This window comes from Gavia stellata, chromosome 1 (genome assembly GCF_030936135.1).
Source record: "Gavia stellata isolate bGavSte3 chromosome 1, bGavSte3.hap2, whole genome shotgun sequence".
Classification (NCBI taxonomy): Eukaryota; Metazoa; Chordata; class Aves; order Gaviiformes; family Gaviidae; genus Gavia; species Gavia stellata.
Genome location: NC_082594.1, coordinates 21,991,881 through 22,010,564, shown reverse-complemented (window position 1 = coordinate 22,010,564; position 18,684 = coordinate 21,991,881). Strand labels below are relative to the sequence as shown.

Genomic DNA, 18,684 nt, shown 5'->3' with positions numbered 1-18,684 from the left:
AGATGTGCCCTGGCCTCACTAAGAGCCCCAAACTTCCATTTCCAGCTCCTATGCAAGTGTCCTAGCTAAATATAGAGAAAGCTCAAGTTCTTTTACAAGAATGGTGCCTAAGTCAGACAAAACAAGAGTGTAAAACATACCATGCCTCCTTATTTCCTATTTTTCAGAAGTTGTGATTTCTACTCCTACGTGCCTAGGTATCAAGATTTCTATGCAAAACAAACCAGGCTTACGAATTGCACCTCAGAAACTGGATCCATCTTAACAAAGCTCAAGAACATTTATCAATTTAAACTTGAATTCTAAATCTTTATATTGAACAACTGCAGAATCTATCTGAATACTTATTTCTGTACAGTAAATAAGAAAAGCCAATAATAACAGAAGAGGAGACTAATTACTAAGTTTCTTATAGGTGTAAGATTTCTTAATTTTTGTGTATGAAACATTAAAATTGCAACATTTACCTTGTGGAGTTATGTGTGAATTATTTGCTTGAGTAGCAAGATGGTTTTCCAGTTCTTCTATTTGTTGCCTGTATTGCTGCAGCTGTACTTCAAACTGCTCGACCAAGATTCTGAAGTAGCTGAGTAAAACGATGAAACAGTATGATTAAACTTCGCTAATTTGCCACTACTTTTTTAATCTGATCTATATTAGCTGCCAATTTTCATTTCATTAATTGCAAGTTATGTTCTATGACATTATTGATATCCCTCTGCTAGTGGAAAGAGAGTAAAGCCTGTACTTCTCATGTCTACAAGATAAAGATAAATTAAGCGTAGAAGTAAAACGCTAATTCTATGAAGTATTTAGTACATATATTACAAGAAGCAGAAAAAAATTCATATTATTAAATTCATAGAATCATAGAATGGTTTGGGTTGGAAGGGACCTTTAAAGATCATCTAGTCCAACCCCGCTGCAATGAGCAGAGACATCCTCAACTATATCAGGTTGCTCAGAGCCCCATCCAATCTGATCTTCAATGTTTCCAGGGGTGGGGCATCTACCTCTCTGGGCAACTTGTTGCAGTGCTTCACCACCCTCATCGTAAAAAAATTTCTTCCTTATACCTAGTCTAAATCTACCCTCTCAGTTTAAAATTGTTATCCCTTGTCCTATCGCTACAGGCCCTACTAAAAAGTCTGTCCCCATCTTTCTTACAAGCCCCCTTTAAGCATCAAAAGGCTGCAATAATGTCTCCCTATAGTCTTCTCTTCTCCAAGTTATATTGACTATTTTTTATCAATAACAGTAACTCACTCTGCGGGGGCTGTATTTTCATGCTGGAGACCAGGAGGAGTTTTCTGTGTTCGTAACGCTATTTCTGCATTCTTTAGCTCCTAAATAAATATGGAAAATTAATAAAAGATAAGGTTTCTATGAAGTGTTCAAAAAGAAAAATAGCTACAATGCTACTGCTCATTCACATAAAATATTTTCTTCATATATTTAAGCTAACACTGTGATAGAATCTGACCAGAAATCCTTCAAAGAATAGACTGCCAGGAAGTTGGACAACTGCAAATACCAATAGAAGTCTGGGGAGGGAACAAACAACAGCACATACTGAAAGCACACTGAGCTCTCTGAAGTTGAGAAAATATTGTGCTAAACTGTCAGAGATAAGATCTAACTTCTATTGTACTTCAGAAATCCTGTTACAATTATTAAGGACTAGGAGGAAAAAAGCAACAGTCAAATGCAAGGAAGTAACACACCTAAAAGAGAAGAAATAGAACAAAAAGGATTACTTTGCCTTCTTAAAAAAAAAGATTAACTAGTGGAAAAATGCCTCTTTTTCTATGGAAATTATCTTTTTATGCATGATAATTACAGCATACACTTCTGTTTAATACTTTCTAATAACTCTACCATTAAGAATTTCTCAGCGCCTGGTTCTGTGATTATTCTTAACTGCATCATTTACAGAAATATGAGAGTATCAGTAACAAGTTTTTGTTTTCACAGAAAACTGTTGGCAAGGCACAACTACTGAGTATTTCCTTTTGGTATCACAAGATATAGAAAAAACATCAACATTTTTACTTGAAAATAAAATACACTTATTTATATAATGAGCAGCCTTGACATGCCAGATGACAGAAAAAGCAGTATGCAACAACTTGAAAAGCACTTGCCTCAAAACTTGAGCTCAAACTGGTCACACAGTTAAGATGCAGACTGGTAGACAGAGTTGTGACTCAAGTTCAATAAAGGAATACTAGTGCTAGTTGAGATATTTTGGTCCCTAAATGTTATGGGGTGGTTTTGTTTGTTTTTTTTTAAAGTCACCAGAAGAAAACATACTTGAATTTCTGCTGCTCCAGAGTCCAGCATGTTGTTACAAACAGGTGTTCACTAGCAGCTGAATATATAACTGAAACTGAACTAAAAGTAGGCACACATTCCCTTCTGTTGCCTTTGCTATGGAGAAGTGCTTTCCTGAATACAAGTCATTTTATTGCTGTTGTACTTATCTGAAAATACTGACACCATAGATTTCAGTCTCCTCCGGTAACTTCAAATAGATTAGAAGGGATTCAATTTTCCACTTTGTTTACAACTGTTTTAGTTTGGATACATGTGTTAACTTGACTGATAAAGAAGGCTAGTTACCCTATACGAAATAATCAACATACAAACTCTACATAAAAACAATTATATTCAATTATACCTGTGCAGTTTCCACTTTCAGCTTGTCAATATTAAGAGTGTTTCTCTGTAATCCACTGGCAACTACAGACAGAAGTTGTTTCAAAGCTTTAATGTCTTCCTGTACTTTAAGCATTGCTTTAGAGGACATTCTACTAATTTCTTCCTGAACTTGTTTTTGTTCTTTCACAAATTTCCTGGGCAAGGGAAAAAGAAGGGGGTGGGGAGGAAAGAAACATAATATATTGAACCTGAAGTACCCAAGTGTTTACCTCTTAGTCACATTATTTAAATATCTATTAAATTAATTTTTCCAAAATCAAGTACTGAACAGTAAAATTACTGTATAGCATAGTATTATCTTAACTCCTAGCATGCTAATACTGTAAAACAAACATGAAAAAACACCCCTAAACTTCAACAGCAAGTGTTTAAACATGTTGTGCTGAACCCTGACAAACTAAGATATATATCAATTATTTTATATATATTATCTACGTAAAAGTGATTACTACTTTGAACTCAAATACAGTGACATACAGCCTCTTTGACTAGTCTACAACCTGCCTCCTTCCTGCCTGAGAGAAGGCTCTTTTGCAGTTCTCTCTATTCCATACGAGATCCACAAAGCACACGCAATATAGACATAAGGTTCAGTACTTACTATGCATATGCAACAGGCTCAATACTCCCAGGGAGAGATGGATCAGATTCTAAGAGCATATTTGTTGGGCATACCTATTTGTGTAAATGCACGGAAAAGCTAGGCTGAAAAAAAAAAGCTTAAGACTTCAGATACTAGAACTATCTGCGTACTTTGTTCCCAAGGTTAACCTGCTGAAAGGCCTTGGGCTAGTAAGTTATCCTGCATGCAGCCTGCAGTTGGGTCTTTGTCACAGAGCATCAACAGCATAGAATAGTTTAGCTATTCAACTATCAAATAAAAAACACTACTTACTGTAGATTTTCTACATCTTGACAGATTACTGGAGGTAGATTTTCATCCTTCAGCGCTTTGCTATCTCTACAAGAGACAATGCATGTTTAGGTGGTGCTTTACTACTGCCAAACATTATTGTGTGACTACTAAATATCATGAAAACGTCCAAGTGACTGTACAGTTTTGCACAACTAGGAATGATTGGGATTAATGCACACAGGGTCCAAACCTGTGGTCTAAGCATTGCAGAAACCATTTTTCAGACCACATGATCAGTCTATAGCAGATGCCAGATAAGCTGTAGGCATTGCATTTGATGGGAAAATGGCAATGTTTAAAATTATGAACCACCATTACTAAATTGTCCATACTGCAAAAGTTGGTTATGTACATTTATAGTAGAAAAGCCAACATATTTAGTTTAGCTGTTTTCTAATAAGACATGGAAAGCAAAGAAAATCTGAACACTTACTCTGGTCTTGTTCCTGTTTTATCACCTACAAAATAAAAACTGTAGATCAGAAATAAAACTTTGAAGAACAAACAAAACAACCTTAATGAGATTTTAGGGAAGAACTAATGACTACAATCTGCTTGATTTCTCTTGACAAGAGGAACAGACTAGGCTAGCCATAAAAGAAAGAAGGTTTTAATTTACTCTCTCTTCACAGATAAGTATCTTTTAAAGAACAATGGTTCAACAGTTGAGGTGCTAATTTCTTGGCACATAGAGTAATGCAAAACATCTTGTATCACTATACAAGTCACTACAAATGCATAAACAACTGCAGTTGCATAAGAAATCTGTTCCTGCTTATGCAACCACAACTCGCTTAGACCTGCACCCACAAAACACTCAAGTATTTAAATTCAGCAATAGCAGTCTCCTCTCAAATACAAAGGTAATGAAGGTTTACCCATTGGACTTCCCTAAGAATTCTCCTAGTGCATTAAATTCAGTAATGAATGAGGCTTTACAGAACTGAAGATGTTACCGCTTACCTACCATCTACAAGCTATGCATCTGTGGATCAAGATGCCAAATGCCTCTCAGTAACAGAACGGAGCTGAAAACAATATCATGCATAACAGGGCAGTAATCACATCCCACACCACAGAAGTCTGCTAGGAAGAACACTCACTCAGAAAGCCTAAGAAGTGAGCTTCTTCATCTTCAGCTGGATGCAATTCACATCCTCACTTCCCTCTCCGTGATACCAAGGCAGAAAGCAGCTATGTAGCTACTAGTGCCACAAACATTTTAAGCTGCACAAGCCAGTGCCCCTGCCAAGAAAAACTACTACTTTAAAAAGCAACATCTACTTAAATTGTCTGCAGACTCTGTCACCCAGTACCAGGACATTTAGAGAACCTGGAGTCTTACAACCATTACCTATGCCTTTTGCTAAGGGAAAAAAATCTACACAAAATTGGAAGGAAAGAAAAAAGGGATAAACCGCAGAATTTAGGGCTCTTTTCTCTGCTGCTAACCTAAAAATTAGGCAGAAAACTAATTATACTTTGCTTTCTCTCTCCAGCCACTTTTTTTTGTGCTGTACATCAGAACAATACTTACAAAGTAGAAGATACAGATTTGAAATCAGATTTTGCTACCTTCTAGGCAAGTGCTCCAGTTTTTACATTCTTTTTAGTAATAAATGAGGAAAATGTGCAAGAACAGCTTCTTTTCCTGCAGCTGTATTTTAAAGAAATACTAGACAGTCTTCAGAAAGAAAAGCTTTTATAACCAGTTCCAGAAGAGAGCACAAATGTGCTAGTCCCTATCTGTCCTGGGACTCCTAGGGTACTTTTCTTTGGTAGCCACATCTCCTCCTTCCTTTTCTTCAGGAAGGAAAAGAAATAAAAACCTCAAAACCATAAAACCACCACCCTCAAACCTTAACACAGTTCCTAATAGAGTAGTACAAACAATTGTACTGACAGAACTAAGTAGCAGCACACAGATAAGGGTATATCAGGACTGCTTAAGCCAGCACTATCCATTATGGGAACACTCCAAAATTAAAACCTAAATTTCAAAAAAGGAAAACTCAAAAAAGTCTCCTTTGACCTTTCCCACTGCTTAGCTAAGAGATATTTACTTATCATCCTGACAGTGATAGTCCCATGCACCCAGTTCTACTGTGCAACATATGGGGAATTCAGGTACTCATTCAACTTTCCACGCTAAGAGCTGGGCAAAACAATGCTGGGAGATGTCAGACTGAAGTAGATTCTGAGTCTGCGGTTCTCTGGTCCTCATTTTAAGATACTTGTGTATTATGGAAGTGTTGTGACATCCTAATATTATAGTAATGGAAATCCCCTAAGAACCTAGGAATGAGAGCTTTTTCATCACTCCCCGTTTCAGCAACAATCTCCAAAAACAATCAACATCATGCAGAGCACTCTAGTTTGGACAGTCAATATGCAATCTCTTCTACAAGTATGAAGACCTATGTCTCCACAACCTATGTTACTCTGTAAAAATGGTTTCACAGAGTCTCTATATTTCCCTCTACCAGCTATTGGTATACCTAATTTAAAATTTGGCTCCTGAATGGAATCGGGAGATTAAGTGAACAGCATTGATTCCCCAGAGAAAATGCACATTCTAGAATCAGCTTTAGTTAAGCTTACTCTGGAAGTATAAAAACAAGACAAGTAAGTGTCCATATGTCAATGCTCAATATTCCCTTACTTAAGTACTTTAAAGTTACCACAGAGGTAAAGGTTTTAAAACTGGTTTTAACAACCTGATAGAATGTATCAGATAGAACTACCCACCACCAGAAATGGCACTTTGAAGAATAACAGCTAGAAATAGGACATTTTTATCATGCAGGCTTTCAAAAAAAGAAGCCAAGTTTACGATCTGTTACAGTTGGAGAAAGCTGGTTTCAAACGAGTACTTTTCATATTTGCAATGCATTACTTAAACATAGCTCTGCTCCCCCCCTCTAGTGGCTATTTGACATATAGCTGTTCAGAAATCTGCCATGTTTTTTCAGCAAACGGCCCTATGAGTCATTGCTCCCAAAAGGCTACAGGATTTAGATCCTGGTTCTCAAGTATGGTATTGGCTTTACTTATTTTAAATAAATAAATGTACATTACATTGGCAACCAAAATCTTGTTCTTCTATACGAGCACAATATCTAAGAACGAAATTAACTGAAATGCCGGGGCCGGGGGGGGGGGGGGCGGGTTCAAGTCGTCAGCTTTAATTCCACGCTTAAACTCACTCTTTTTGTCTGAAGAACTACTAAAATCAATGCCACCAAGACCTTCATTGGCAGTAGTTGAAGGAGCCGCAGTTGTCCCCAGAGTCAAACTCAAAGCATTCTGCCCAAGTCCTAGAAGAAACCCAAACAGAGTTTCTGCATTTAAAATGTTGATAATTATAACTTATTTTAAACTAAAAGCACATAACCTTTCTTGCAGTTTCAGTGTCCATTTACTACATTTGGACTAAAAAAAATAAGCAAAATAAAGAGAGAAGAGAACAGACTGCACGAAGTGTCATACAGCTGTACACAAGTGTTTTACGTAGTTCTTCACAAAACTACGTAGCTAATTAGATGGTTAACTTATCAGCATCTTAAGTGTCTTTCTGTTTCATTTAGAGTTTAAGAGCAGTGTTACCAACACTACAACACAGTGCAACAAATTTTTCCACTAGAGCTGAAAAAGACAGGAATCTGTGAAACAATACTAACAGTTAAAGATTTTATTCAGACCAAAAGCCAAGAAAATACGGAGCTTTCAACTTCTCCACAGTTAAAGGAGATACTTGTATTATCATTTCCCTCTCCCATTTACAATCAACTTTCTTGAGTCAATTATGCTAATGACAAAGATTGCCTTGTGTTTTCATTTTTTGAAGTGTTAAGTACAAGTGAATTTAAGAATGAGAAAGAAGCCAATGACTTCAGATTTCGTTTTTATTGTCCATGGATAGCCAACACTGTTCTTAACTGTAACACTGTTAAAAATTACACTTTCACAGTGTTAAGATTTTATATAAACTAAATCTTACATTATGAATTTATGCAATCACACATTCAATTTCGATGTTTTGAGACAGAAGGAGGAAGAAACTAAAATAACTTTCACCTGTTGCTGCTGTGCTTGTATTCTGGAAGAGTGAACCTCCTAAACCTGCTAAGGCTCCTCCTAAGGAAAGGCCTGTGGAGGCAGTTGTAGTCGGAGCAGTTGTACCACCCAAATTTAGTGTAAAGCCAGTAGTTCCTGCAGAGAAAGCAAACCAGCTTCATGCAGACACTGCATTCAAATACATCCATAGACAAACTGAAATAAATCAAAGGTCTGAACAGCATCTTTATCGTAACTGGGTAATAAACTTAATCGTTTTTATTTCCTACAGATTTTCCAAACAAAGCCACTAGAGACTTTTGAATTATATGCGATTTTATTCTACAATATCAGTCCTGATCAGTCCACATTTAACCTGCAACTACATAAGAATTTTGAGTCCCCGAGAACACTGAAGAATCTAGAACCTGGCACAGAATTTATTTTACAGCATAATGGATCTAACAAGTGCTATTGTATTGTATTAAAATGCTAAAGTGTTAATGTTTAACATAAAACATTAAAATATTTTCCACATGAGAGATAATACAAGAAAATTTCACTGGTAGTTTGAGCCGCCTTCTGGAATTAAGCATCCCAGGTTTTGGTAGGATAGGGAGGAACTGAGTAGAGAAAGACCATAGGCATAAAGGGACAGAGCACAGAGGGCACAGATAGCTGAGCTCAAATGCAGACTCCTAAGGTTAAGAAAAATAAATTCCAGTTTTAATTATCATCATGCATGGTGCAGTTTAGCTGAGTTAAATATGATGGCAGGTGTGTGCCAGTGTGAGAACTACATTGCAAAAATCTTGTTTCCACTACTAGTTAACCATTTCAGGCCATTTACAAAAGGCAGACACTTTCCAAACTTTTCAGCTGTGCAAGTAGGAAGCTCTCAACCTTCAGTGGGGTTAACAGTAACAAAAATAATGGGTTTACATGACCAGTGAGCTATTGCTACACTTCTAATGACTTCGATTACATGCTGCCTATATCACATGGTATACTGCCCTCCATATAAACATAAATCTACGCATTAGGGTACCCAAATTTAGAACTAGTGAAGTCCAGTGAATCTGCTTATTGAAGTACCACAAAATGTCAATACTAGAAAATTATAAAGTGTAGAACTGTTTTAACATAAAGTTTTATTGTTATAAAAAAAAACAAACAACCCCGAACCCTAAACATTTTCCTACCTGCTGCAGGAGTTGATGTAAGAGCAGATGATAATGATAGGCCACCCGCTGAGGTAGAAGTAACAGGTAAAGCAAATGGCGTGGCTGAACCTGCAGGTTTGTTGAAACCTAAGCTAAAGCCTGTGGTAGCTGCTGATGTGGTGGCAGGCGTGCCTAAAAGAAACCCAGAACGAATTATCACTCTTATAACATTTTGTTTGAGACTGAATGCTCAATTTATCTTCTCAACTATTCCCATTTAACCATCACGAGCACCACAACATGCAAGATCACTTGCATCAAGTAAAATATCCCCATAGCACCTTCAGATAAATTTCAAAGGTTTACATTAATTGCACAGGCATTTTTGCTCCAGAATTCCTAGTGATGCAATCGGCTTTAATCATTGACTGAAGATTATATCTAGTGGTAATTAAAAAAAAACCTGTAAAAATAAGAGCTTTCACCAAGAGTATCTAATAGCAGAAGCAAAGTATTGGTAGATGGAGCTATATGCAATACTGCCCAAAATACAGACTAAAAATTCTCAACTGGATGTGCTTACAAAAATTAATGTACATATCCCTTCAATTTGTAAACGAGAAAAATATGTTGACATGTTATTGTCTCAAACTTAGTTTTTAAACACTTCCAAAGTAAAGCAAATAAAGCTTCCACTTCCTGCTGTTTTCATGATAAGAATACATTTTATATTCTAGCATCCTCCAAAGTAAAGGAGGGGTGTGCATATACATACACAAACCACAACAACAAGCATAAGAAACACATGCTTGGTATTCTCAGTAACTGCTGTGTGTCTGTTTTGGATGACATAATTTCATTCAGTTACTGAAAGGAATTAATGTTCACCTGCATAGTACTGACTGCCATGTATGATTATGCATCACAGTCTGTTCTGGCTTAGCTGCTGCTCCTCCCTTCCTCTGCCCATTTAATTTGCTTCTTTATCCAACACCATTTTTTCCTATTTATTCACAGCATGGCTTCCTAAGTTCTTGGACAGCTGTCTGTCTTGTAGCACCATCCCCACCATTTGTGATGCTCAAGCTCAGTTTCTCCTCAGATCTCAGTTGCTGGTGTTTCAAAAAAAAAAAAAGAAAAAGAAGAAACCCACCACAACTACCCACATATTCCTACATTTCTAATGACAGCTGAAAAATAGTCACTAAAGATGCATCAGAGAAACAAAAGTAAAATATTCCTGAGGTCCCTTCCCAGTTCAACCCTCTATTCTTCTAAAAGAGGTAATTACCAAGCAGACCTGTACATACAAAGTTCATGACAGCAAGAAATTCTGTATGTAGAACTTTTTCATAATGTATTCCACCTCCCCTCTGCTGAAGGATGTAACTCATTAGGGGGACATAAATACGAAGTCTAACTTTTCACTATGACCACTGTCACTGTTGCACAGGAATTGAATAATCCTTCAACAACAAGTATCAGTGCCCAGAACTGCAGGGCTCCACTCTGGTTTGCAGCCTTAACATTTGGGCTGCAAAACAGACTGCAATTAGTAATGGGGAAAAAGCTCACACATGACCACCAACTTCCTACATTACAAGAAAGATCTATCTGTATTTTTTTTGCCTGTATAACAGTAAAATTCAAATTAGGTCCTTACCTAGTGTCAGTCCTGTAGCAATAGTTGTTGCGGTTCCTGCTTTAAGAATAAAAACAAACAATATGAATAGTAATTGAAGACCACAGAGCAGTTATAGTAAAACACACAAAACAAAACTCTGAAATAATGCAACATCATGAGACAATATGTAGACTATTATACAAGTTTTTTCTGTAGTATGTTGAAAGCAAAGCAACATTGACATATAAAACAGCATTTGTTAAGTGCCAGCAGCACAAACCAAAGAAAACTGACTTTAAAAAAAGTCATTTTTCTTTATAAGAATCTGCTGACAGTGAAGCTGATGTTAACACAGCCGTATAGCAAATTGTTTGAAATCTCAAATAAATGAAGGTAAACAAAAATATGGAAACTAGTAATTCTATCAAGTATTTTTTTCAGCCATATGACAGTACATAACATTAGCATGTAAAACAGCAGATTTACAGTACAATGAAGAGGATTATAGAGTCCAAAGTCTTTGTAAAATCCTGTTTCTTGGTTTAGGGCTTCTGCCCCACTGGTAATTTAAAGAGATTATTTTGAACATGCCATTTCTTATTTTAAAAAACATCTGATTAGAAGATCAAAAGAATCATTGAGAACTAAAAGAAAATTACCCCAATGTAGCCAAACACAGTAATACATGCTTTCAGACTACTGTTAAATTTATTTCTAGTGAATTGGTTCTTAGAACTTCCTCTATCTACTCATACAAGTGTACAAGAAGAGAGACCATTTTGTCTAGCAATATTGGAGTCAAAGTAATATTCATTGTTATGCCTGCACGATGGCTGGAAAAAAATAACTGCAGTCAGAAAAGTTTTATTCTTGTGCACTCCAATACTCCTATAAGAATCTGTATGTTCATAGGCTGAATTAGACACCTAAGAAAATATTAGTAATTTCTTCACATGTATTGCTAACATTAAAAACCTAAACAACAAAACCAGAAATGTTTACTACTGCTGGAGTACAAATATCACATTACAAATACTAATAATATCACAATGTGTTTAATATTTTTCCGATCAAAATACACCTCCATCTTAAATCATAATTTTGAGCATCCTGGATGAAGAGTTAGATTGCTAGAAAACATCAGAATTCAAACTATGGAACAATTTACACATAGGCCTAGGCACAGTCTTCTGGTAATTGCATTTGTGTTTCTGCAGCATTGATACTGCTTAATTCTCAATGAATGACCTTTTAAACTGTTCAATGAAGCCTTTTCACAAAACTATGTAAATAATATTCTGAGCTACAGAACTACTGTAAAAAAGTAAGCACATTATGACTACCCAGTTTTTGTGTACATATATTTCTTCACTGTTGATTCAAATTTCTGCTGTACAAGAATTTTTCTACCTGTACTGGTGCCTCCTAGCGTAAATCCAGTGGTTGATTTTGATCCAAAAAGTCCACTCCCAAAGCCCACTGAAGGAGCTGATGTAGTTGCTGTAGCAGTGGAAGAGCCCAGAGTTCCAAAACTAAGTCCTCCTGTTGAGCTATTACACAAAATAAGACTATTAGCAGTAATTAATTTTCAAAATAAAAAATCTACCCCTCTTATTTCAGTTTCTTTCCCACGCCATCATTCATTTTCCCAAACCACACACAAGACAAGAGTCCAAGCTCACTACCACGAAAGAGGAAGCCTATCTCCCTCTGTCCTTCTACAGCTTCGTAACTCCCACCGCTTCCCTGACACGGACTCCAGCATTTGTTCTACTCCTTGCTGAGCTGATACATCTTGCTAGATCAGTGGGAAATTTGAACTTTTCTCCGCTAGATCAACTTATTAGTTGTGCCTAATTATTCTCCCTGAACTACTGAAATGGGAGAAAAATACTAGAGGCAGCACAAAGATGACAACAAACCTGCAAGGACATCTTTTCAAAGCAGGTTGCAAGTCTAGCTAGATACCTCTGACCAGAAACCTTAACCAATGTTATTTTATTTCATTCTGAAGTGATAGACACAGACACACAACCATTCACATCAATAGCACAACTCTGCCCTATCTTACCACCAAAACACACCCATGCATGAATTCATTCTCTAAACAAAATGCTACCCTTCCCCACAGGTGTAAACCACAGAGGACCCATGCCCACCATACTTTCTTTTCTGACTGTATACTTGTCAGAAAGTTACAGAAATAAACTTCCACAGCTATGTTCACAGATGAAGGGGAAGAGGGGAAGGAGAGAATCAAGATATCAGTCATCACCAGAAAAATTAAGCCTTTTATAATTTATTTGGGTTAACTGCACATTTCAGAAGTTTCATGGCAAATATAGAACAAGCTTTACATTTAGCAGAGAACGCATTAAGTTATTGTACAAAACACGGGGGAATACAATAATCATGATTATCTCTAACCAATGAAATTACAGGTACTAGCAGCCAGATAAGTCTACAATTTTAAAAATTTTCTTCTTAAACTGACAAAGGATCAGGTGAATCATTTATTTGTAGTAACCTCCTGCTTCTATTTGTGAGCCTTTTTAGAACCTAGGTAAGTCTTCTCTAACTTAGACAATATTTTGCATACGTATAACAGTAGCACTGAAACGAAATGCAATTTAGACTTCAGGTTAACAACTGTCAAGAAATATTTCACATTTCAGGTGTTCAGTATTCTCTCTTGTTCCCTCATCTCCTCTCTCTTTTTGTATGAAGGCACCTCCCAGGCATAACAAATTAAACACAAAGTAAATCCTTAAAAAAAAGGCTATGATTAGCTTCTGCTTTAAAAGTTTTCAAAGTATCTAAAAACTTATCATGACAAGCACAGCAAAAGTTGGTTCAAGTTCAAAATCTAGGTGTGAGTTGTTCTTAAAGAATTAATTCAGGAAGCAGAGTGGCCAAGAAGTTTAGAAGGACACAGAGCCACTAATTGTCCCACTCCACAGAAGCCAAAGCATTTCAGCTTTCTTTAGTCCCAAAATTTCAACATACCAAACTACAGCACCATGACCTAACTGCTTGTAAACTTAAATATATAACACGGTGCTTCTCTCACTAGTCAAGAGTTTATGTTTCTCATCTTTTTCCAGTACAAAGATGATTCTTCTGTGAAAATTTTTTTTTCAGCATTCCAGTAGAAGAAAGCTAAGGTACAAAATATGCAACTCAGCACTACAGGACAAAAACCCCAAAACCCCAAATAAAGTGAAGTGGCATTTTGTTTGTTTGTTTGTTTAAGACAGAAAGAAACCGAAATGTAGAAATAAAGCAATGGAAGTGTTCTCACCAGCAGGAAAAAGCAAGTGCCAGTAGGACTATCTACTCCCCACAGATGGAAGGAAGATGAGGTCAGGTCACTCAAGTCAGGTCTTAACTCTAACTTTAGAACTAGAACAAAGCATTGCACCTGGCTAAAGCATACTACAGAGAACACAAATTTACAAAAAGAAGGAGCACAAGTACCTGAACAGCTATTGGTGCAATGCAGGAATTAGGTAGGCTGACACACCCCTTAGGCTTTGGGACACCAGAATATAATCTTTGATTGGTCACACTGATCAACAATACTTATGCTTGGACTACACAATAAAGCCCCTTTCCTCCTAACACCTGGGAATATTGTCTTAGACCTAGCTCAGAAGAACAGCTTCTTCTTATAGTCTCAAACATATTCTCAAGCAAACCATCCCACAGGGATGCTCAAGATCCTTTCACCAATCATCCAGCAGTAAAGAGGCTTCTTCCTCTGTGACACTCCTTGACCAATAGCCCTGAAGACTTGTCCTGCTTGTAAGAATAAATAAATGAATAAAAATGCAGAGTACGATACTGCTATTAATTAGCACCTGTTAAACTCAGACATATTATTTTTAATAAATTAAAAAGCCAGGTGGAACAACAACAAAAAAGTTAAGTTCAATAGGCAGTTTTTACCAAGTGTAGATCAACATGACAAAAAAAGTTTCCCTTGTTTCAGACAGTACATTTAGAAGAAAGTTTTTGAATAAACAAGTATTTTTGAACTTGCTCATTTTAATCACAGGAAATCTGCATTAAACAAGCATGAAGCAAAAGAAACTTAAGTTTTTTACATACTCCATATAAGCTCCACTGTGGGGGAAAAAAAAAACCCCACCAAAAACACAAGCACATGATCAATCTGTTATGACCACAAAATTAAAGAGTATTAGAAGAGACTGAAAAAACTTATTCCCTCTCATATGGGCTTCCAAAAAGCAATACTGCCATTTAATCCAGAGATACTCTTTCAGAGCCACATGTTCTGTTCCCTTCCCCTCACACTGCTAATTCCTGACAATTCTGACAGATAAGTATTTTCAAATTTATCTGCTTTAGGTGAAGTTCCCTTGAGTAGCCCACCCTGCCCATTTAGTTTATGTTCCAGTGATCAATGTTGCCTGATCAGATTTGGGAAAAACTCTGATACAAAGCTCCACTACAACAGCCCTAATCTTCAATGGAGGCATAATAGCAAGCAGGTCAGAAAAAACTTACCTATTATTCTGAGAAACCTAAATACTAATAATGCCTTTAGTACAGAGCCTGCTATATGTCACATGCACATCAAAGCACAGCAAAGTTCTCCTTTTACTCCAAGACTCTATACACCAAATGCAAGGTTATCTGTGTCAGAAAGGATAAGGTTGCACCTAACTTCGAAAAAACCTTCAATTTCACATTTGAACATTAAACGTTTGGGCTTCGACATCAACAAGCTCCATGCCGCACACATAAGCTCAGGCTGACTGCTGAAACCTAGATACGCGTATGATTCACACTCTGCGTTCAGAACGTTAGAAATAAGCGTGAAGGGAGACACGCTGCTCCGATAAAGCCAAAATAAAGCAAAATTAGGAGAGCACCTCCCTTTGTTATTAGCTGCTGATTCCCTACGTCTATACTTACGAAGCCGGCCGTGAAGCAGATGAGGCAGGAAGGGCACCCCCACCCCCTACGCGCCGGGGCAGACATAGTGAAGACAGCTCAGCCGCGCACCAAGGGCCCTTTCGACCAAGAGTGCCGGAGCTCCGGGCCCCTCACAGGGCAGCAAGAAAGACGCCGAGACATGCAGTCCAGGGTCTGCGCTTCCCGCCCAGCACTCAGTCACACACACACTCGCGTGCCGCCCCGGCCCAGGCCAGGCCCGCGGAGCGACGGCGGCCTCGGTGGCCGGCCACGCCGCGGGGCTCTGCGGCGCCAAGCCGCGGGAGCCTGCGGGCAGGGCCGAGCCGAGCGGGGGTGGGGGGCGCCGCGTTACCTCGGCGTGGCGGCTCCGAAGGAAAAGCCCCCGCCCCCTCCTCCTCCTCCCGCCCCGGCGGCGGCGGCCGCCGCGGAGCCGAGGGTCCCCGCGCCGAAGGAGAAGGCCGCAGACATGGCGGCAGCGGCGGGAACGGCTGGAGAGCGGGGCTGGGAGACGGCAGCAGGTCCCAGCGGCGGGGGCCGGCGGCCTCCTCAGGGTCAGTGGTTGCGGCCTCCTCAGCGCCGCATCGCAGCCGGCGCCAACTTCGAACCCAGCGGCGGCAGCAAGCGCCCGGACGCCAGCCACGCTCCCTACGCGCGCCCGCCGCAATGCACCACGGGACGGCGGCGCCGGCGCGGCGCCGCCCCGCCCGCCGACCCTTAAAGCGACAGTAACGTGCGGGGCGGCCGCTCGCCCCGGGTCCCCGGCGGGTACAGCCTCCTTTGCCCGAGGCTGTTGGTGCAAACGGCCGAGGATGTCCCGCTCTGGAGGGGCCCAGGCACCCCAGAGCCTCGGTTTGAAAGGTGGAAGCACCTGCGGCTGCAGACCAGGGGAGGCCACAGCCCCCATGGGCACACAACGCCCGGTGGCGTTTCGGATACCGCCCTTGCCCGGTGTCACATCTGCCGGCAGCTGGGCAAGGCCGGAGGGGGTTGTGGGCCCGGGCACAGTCCTCACAAAGGAGGTGAAGATAATGGAGATCCTTTCTGAGCAAGGCACCCGGCAGGAGCCACCCTCCCCCAAAGCCCTGCATCTAGTCGAGTGTCGACCCGGGAACATTTCTGAAGGTTCTGTGATGCCCACCCTGTTGGTCACGACACCTGCTTCGCTGCCGTGCTGCGGCAGCTCTGCTGGGGCTCCCCGCGGCTCTTGAGAGGCACATAGGACAGGCTGTGATACCTCTAAGGTTACCTCCAGATGACTGGCCAGGAAGCAGGAAAACAGCTCAAAATCCAACTCAAATTCCATGAAAACCCCAAAACCCACTTTATTTCTGGCTGCACCTGGGCTCGCAGCCAGCACAATGGCAGATGGCTCTCACGTGCCTCTCCAGGGACCCATCGTTTTTTAATGTTGTTATACAAACTACAGCACCTGAATGTCACAAACTCAATTACTAATTACTGCCTGTATTTACTGCACAAATTACTGCTCATGTTTTCCTGACCAGGCGGTACTTCACACACGTATGCCACATGGCACTGCATGAAGCTGTGTAAACGGTTCCATCCCTGCCCTGTTCGGTCACTGGATCATGATGCATCTTTCATATAAAGCTGGGGAACTGTAAGAAGCCACTGCCAAAATCTGTCTGTCTCTTAGAGTAGCCTACACACCATATTTGCTCAGGAAAAGGCATTACTAGACTTTTCTTTTAAATGTACCTGATAGTCCAGATATCACAGTCTATACATCCAGATATCACAGCACTTTTGTAGTGCTATGAAAGGTTTTATATGATTCCCTCCAGAGTTTCTCAAAGCATCCCAAACAATGTAAATACCTCTATGCTCCGCTGCTCAGTGCTGTGGCAGCTGAAGACTATTACTTACTGAAAAGATCTTTGAGATTATTTATGGGTGACTAGATTGCTGTCCTTTACACAAGGCAGAGTTTCAGGCATACAGTTAAATGCAATTTGTGAGGTTTAGTCCGTGTCTACTTACATATTGCATGCACATGCCTATCTTTGAACATCTTAAAAAAGGAAAGCCCCAAAACTGTGAAAATGTTAAATGGCATGTATAGAGTGATTTCTACAAAGTCATTTGTCAACAAGTTCTTCTGATCTGACAGGCCAAGAAGTGACAAGATATATTGGCATAATAGGAAAATGGGACTTGTCAAGGAAAGAGTGATGCCTTCATAGCATGATTTTAATAACTCATGACAGTCTATGAATGCCACCACTCAAAAACCTTAAGTTCAAGACCATGAAGTCTGTATGTTAGTAAAAGAGGTTAATTTTGTATAAAATCTGTCTTACTGAACCATTTCTAATTTAGATAATAATCATGAAAGCAGCAAGACTTATATAGCCCATTCTGCCACCTTTTAACCTAAGTTTTATCACGTCTCTTAACGTGTACAGCACATGCAAGATTTTTGTGTGCTGGCACCCACACAACTACAACGTGGATGAGTCACTGCACTATGCAACTTGTTACTTTGTTCTTGTACAGCCTAAAACTCTAAACCCCCCAACACACTTTTACCAGCAAGTTCTTACTTCAGTAAGGCCTTTGACACTGTCTCCCGTAAAATCCCCACAGAGAAGCTGTTGATGTACGGGCTGGATGAGCAGGAAGGTGGATTGAAACCTGTCTGAATGGCTGGACCCACAGGGAGGTGATCAGTGCCACAAAGTCTAGTTGGAGGCCAGTGACTAGCAGTGTAGCCCAGGGGTCAATGCTGGGTCCAGTCTTGTTTAACATCTTCATTAATAATGTGGATGATGGGGCCGAGCACTTAACAGGTTGCCCAGATAGGTGGTGAAGTCTCCATCCTTGGCGATATTCAAAAGCCACCTGGACATGGTCCTGGGCAACTGGCTCTGGGTGGCCCTGCTTAAGCAAGGGGGTTGGACCAGACACCTCCAGAGGCTCCTTCCCACCTCAACCCCTCTGGGATTCTGTGATACCATAACAAAAAGGACCATCTTCCAGGAATTTCCTCATTCGTGAGACTCTAAAAGACTGAAACCCTCCATGACATGAACAGAGGCCTGGGTAACCAGGGAACGGCTCTTGTTTTCCACACACCTACTGCCACCCCACCGCAGGGCCCAGGCCTGTTCTCTCCTCAGGGCCAGCTGGCCGGTGAAGTTTCACGGCCGGGACTGAGCTCCGTCACTCCCAGCACAGCAGCCACAGCCCCACCCTGCCCCCCGAATCTCACAGAGAATCCCTGGGGCACTGCGGGACACAGC

The 18,684-nt window shown here is 40.0% G+C and overlaps 1 protein-coding gene across 1 annotated transcript in view; it reads right to left on the bottom strand.

Moving 5' to 3' along the window:
• Positions 1-15,889, bottom strand: part of NUP58 (nucleoporin 58) — a 34,755-nt gene extending 18,866 nt beyond the window's left edge. The window contains exons 1-11 of the mRNA XM_059817866.1: positions 15,774-15,889; positions 11,891-12,030; positions 10,520-10,555; positions 8,896-9,048; positions 7,715-7,849; positions 6,844-6,954; positions 4,071-4,095; positions 3,617-3,682; positions 2,681-2,855; positions 1,267-1,346; positions 468-586 (exon numbers count right to left, since the gene is read on the bottom strand). Coding sequence (XP_059673849.1) covers positions 468-586; positions 1,267-1,346; positions 2,681-2,855; positions 3,617-3,682; positions 4,071-4,095; positions 6,844-6,954; positions 7,715-7,849; positions 8,896-9,048; positions 10,520-10,555; positions 11,891-12,030; positions 15,774-15,889 — 1,156 coding nt within the window. The remainder of the gene's footprint in view (positions 1-467; positions 587-1,266; positions 1,347-2,680; positions 2,856-3,616; positions 3,683-4,070; positions 4,096-6,843; positions 6,955-7,714; positions 7,850-8,895; positions 9,049-10,519; positions 10,556-11,890; positions 12,031-15,773) is intronic.
• Between the last annotated feature and the right edge of the window lie 2,795 nt (positions 15,890-18,684).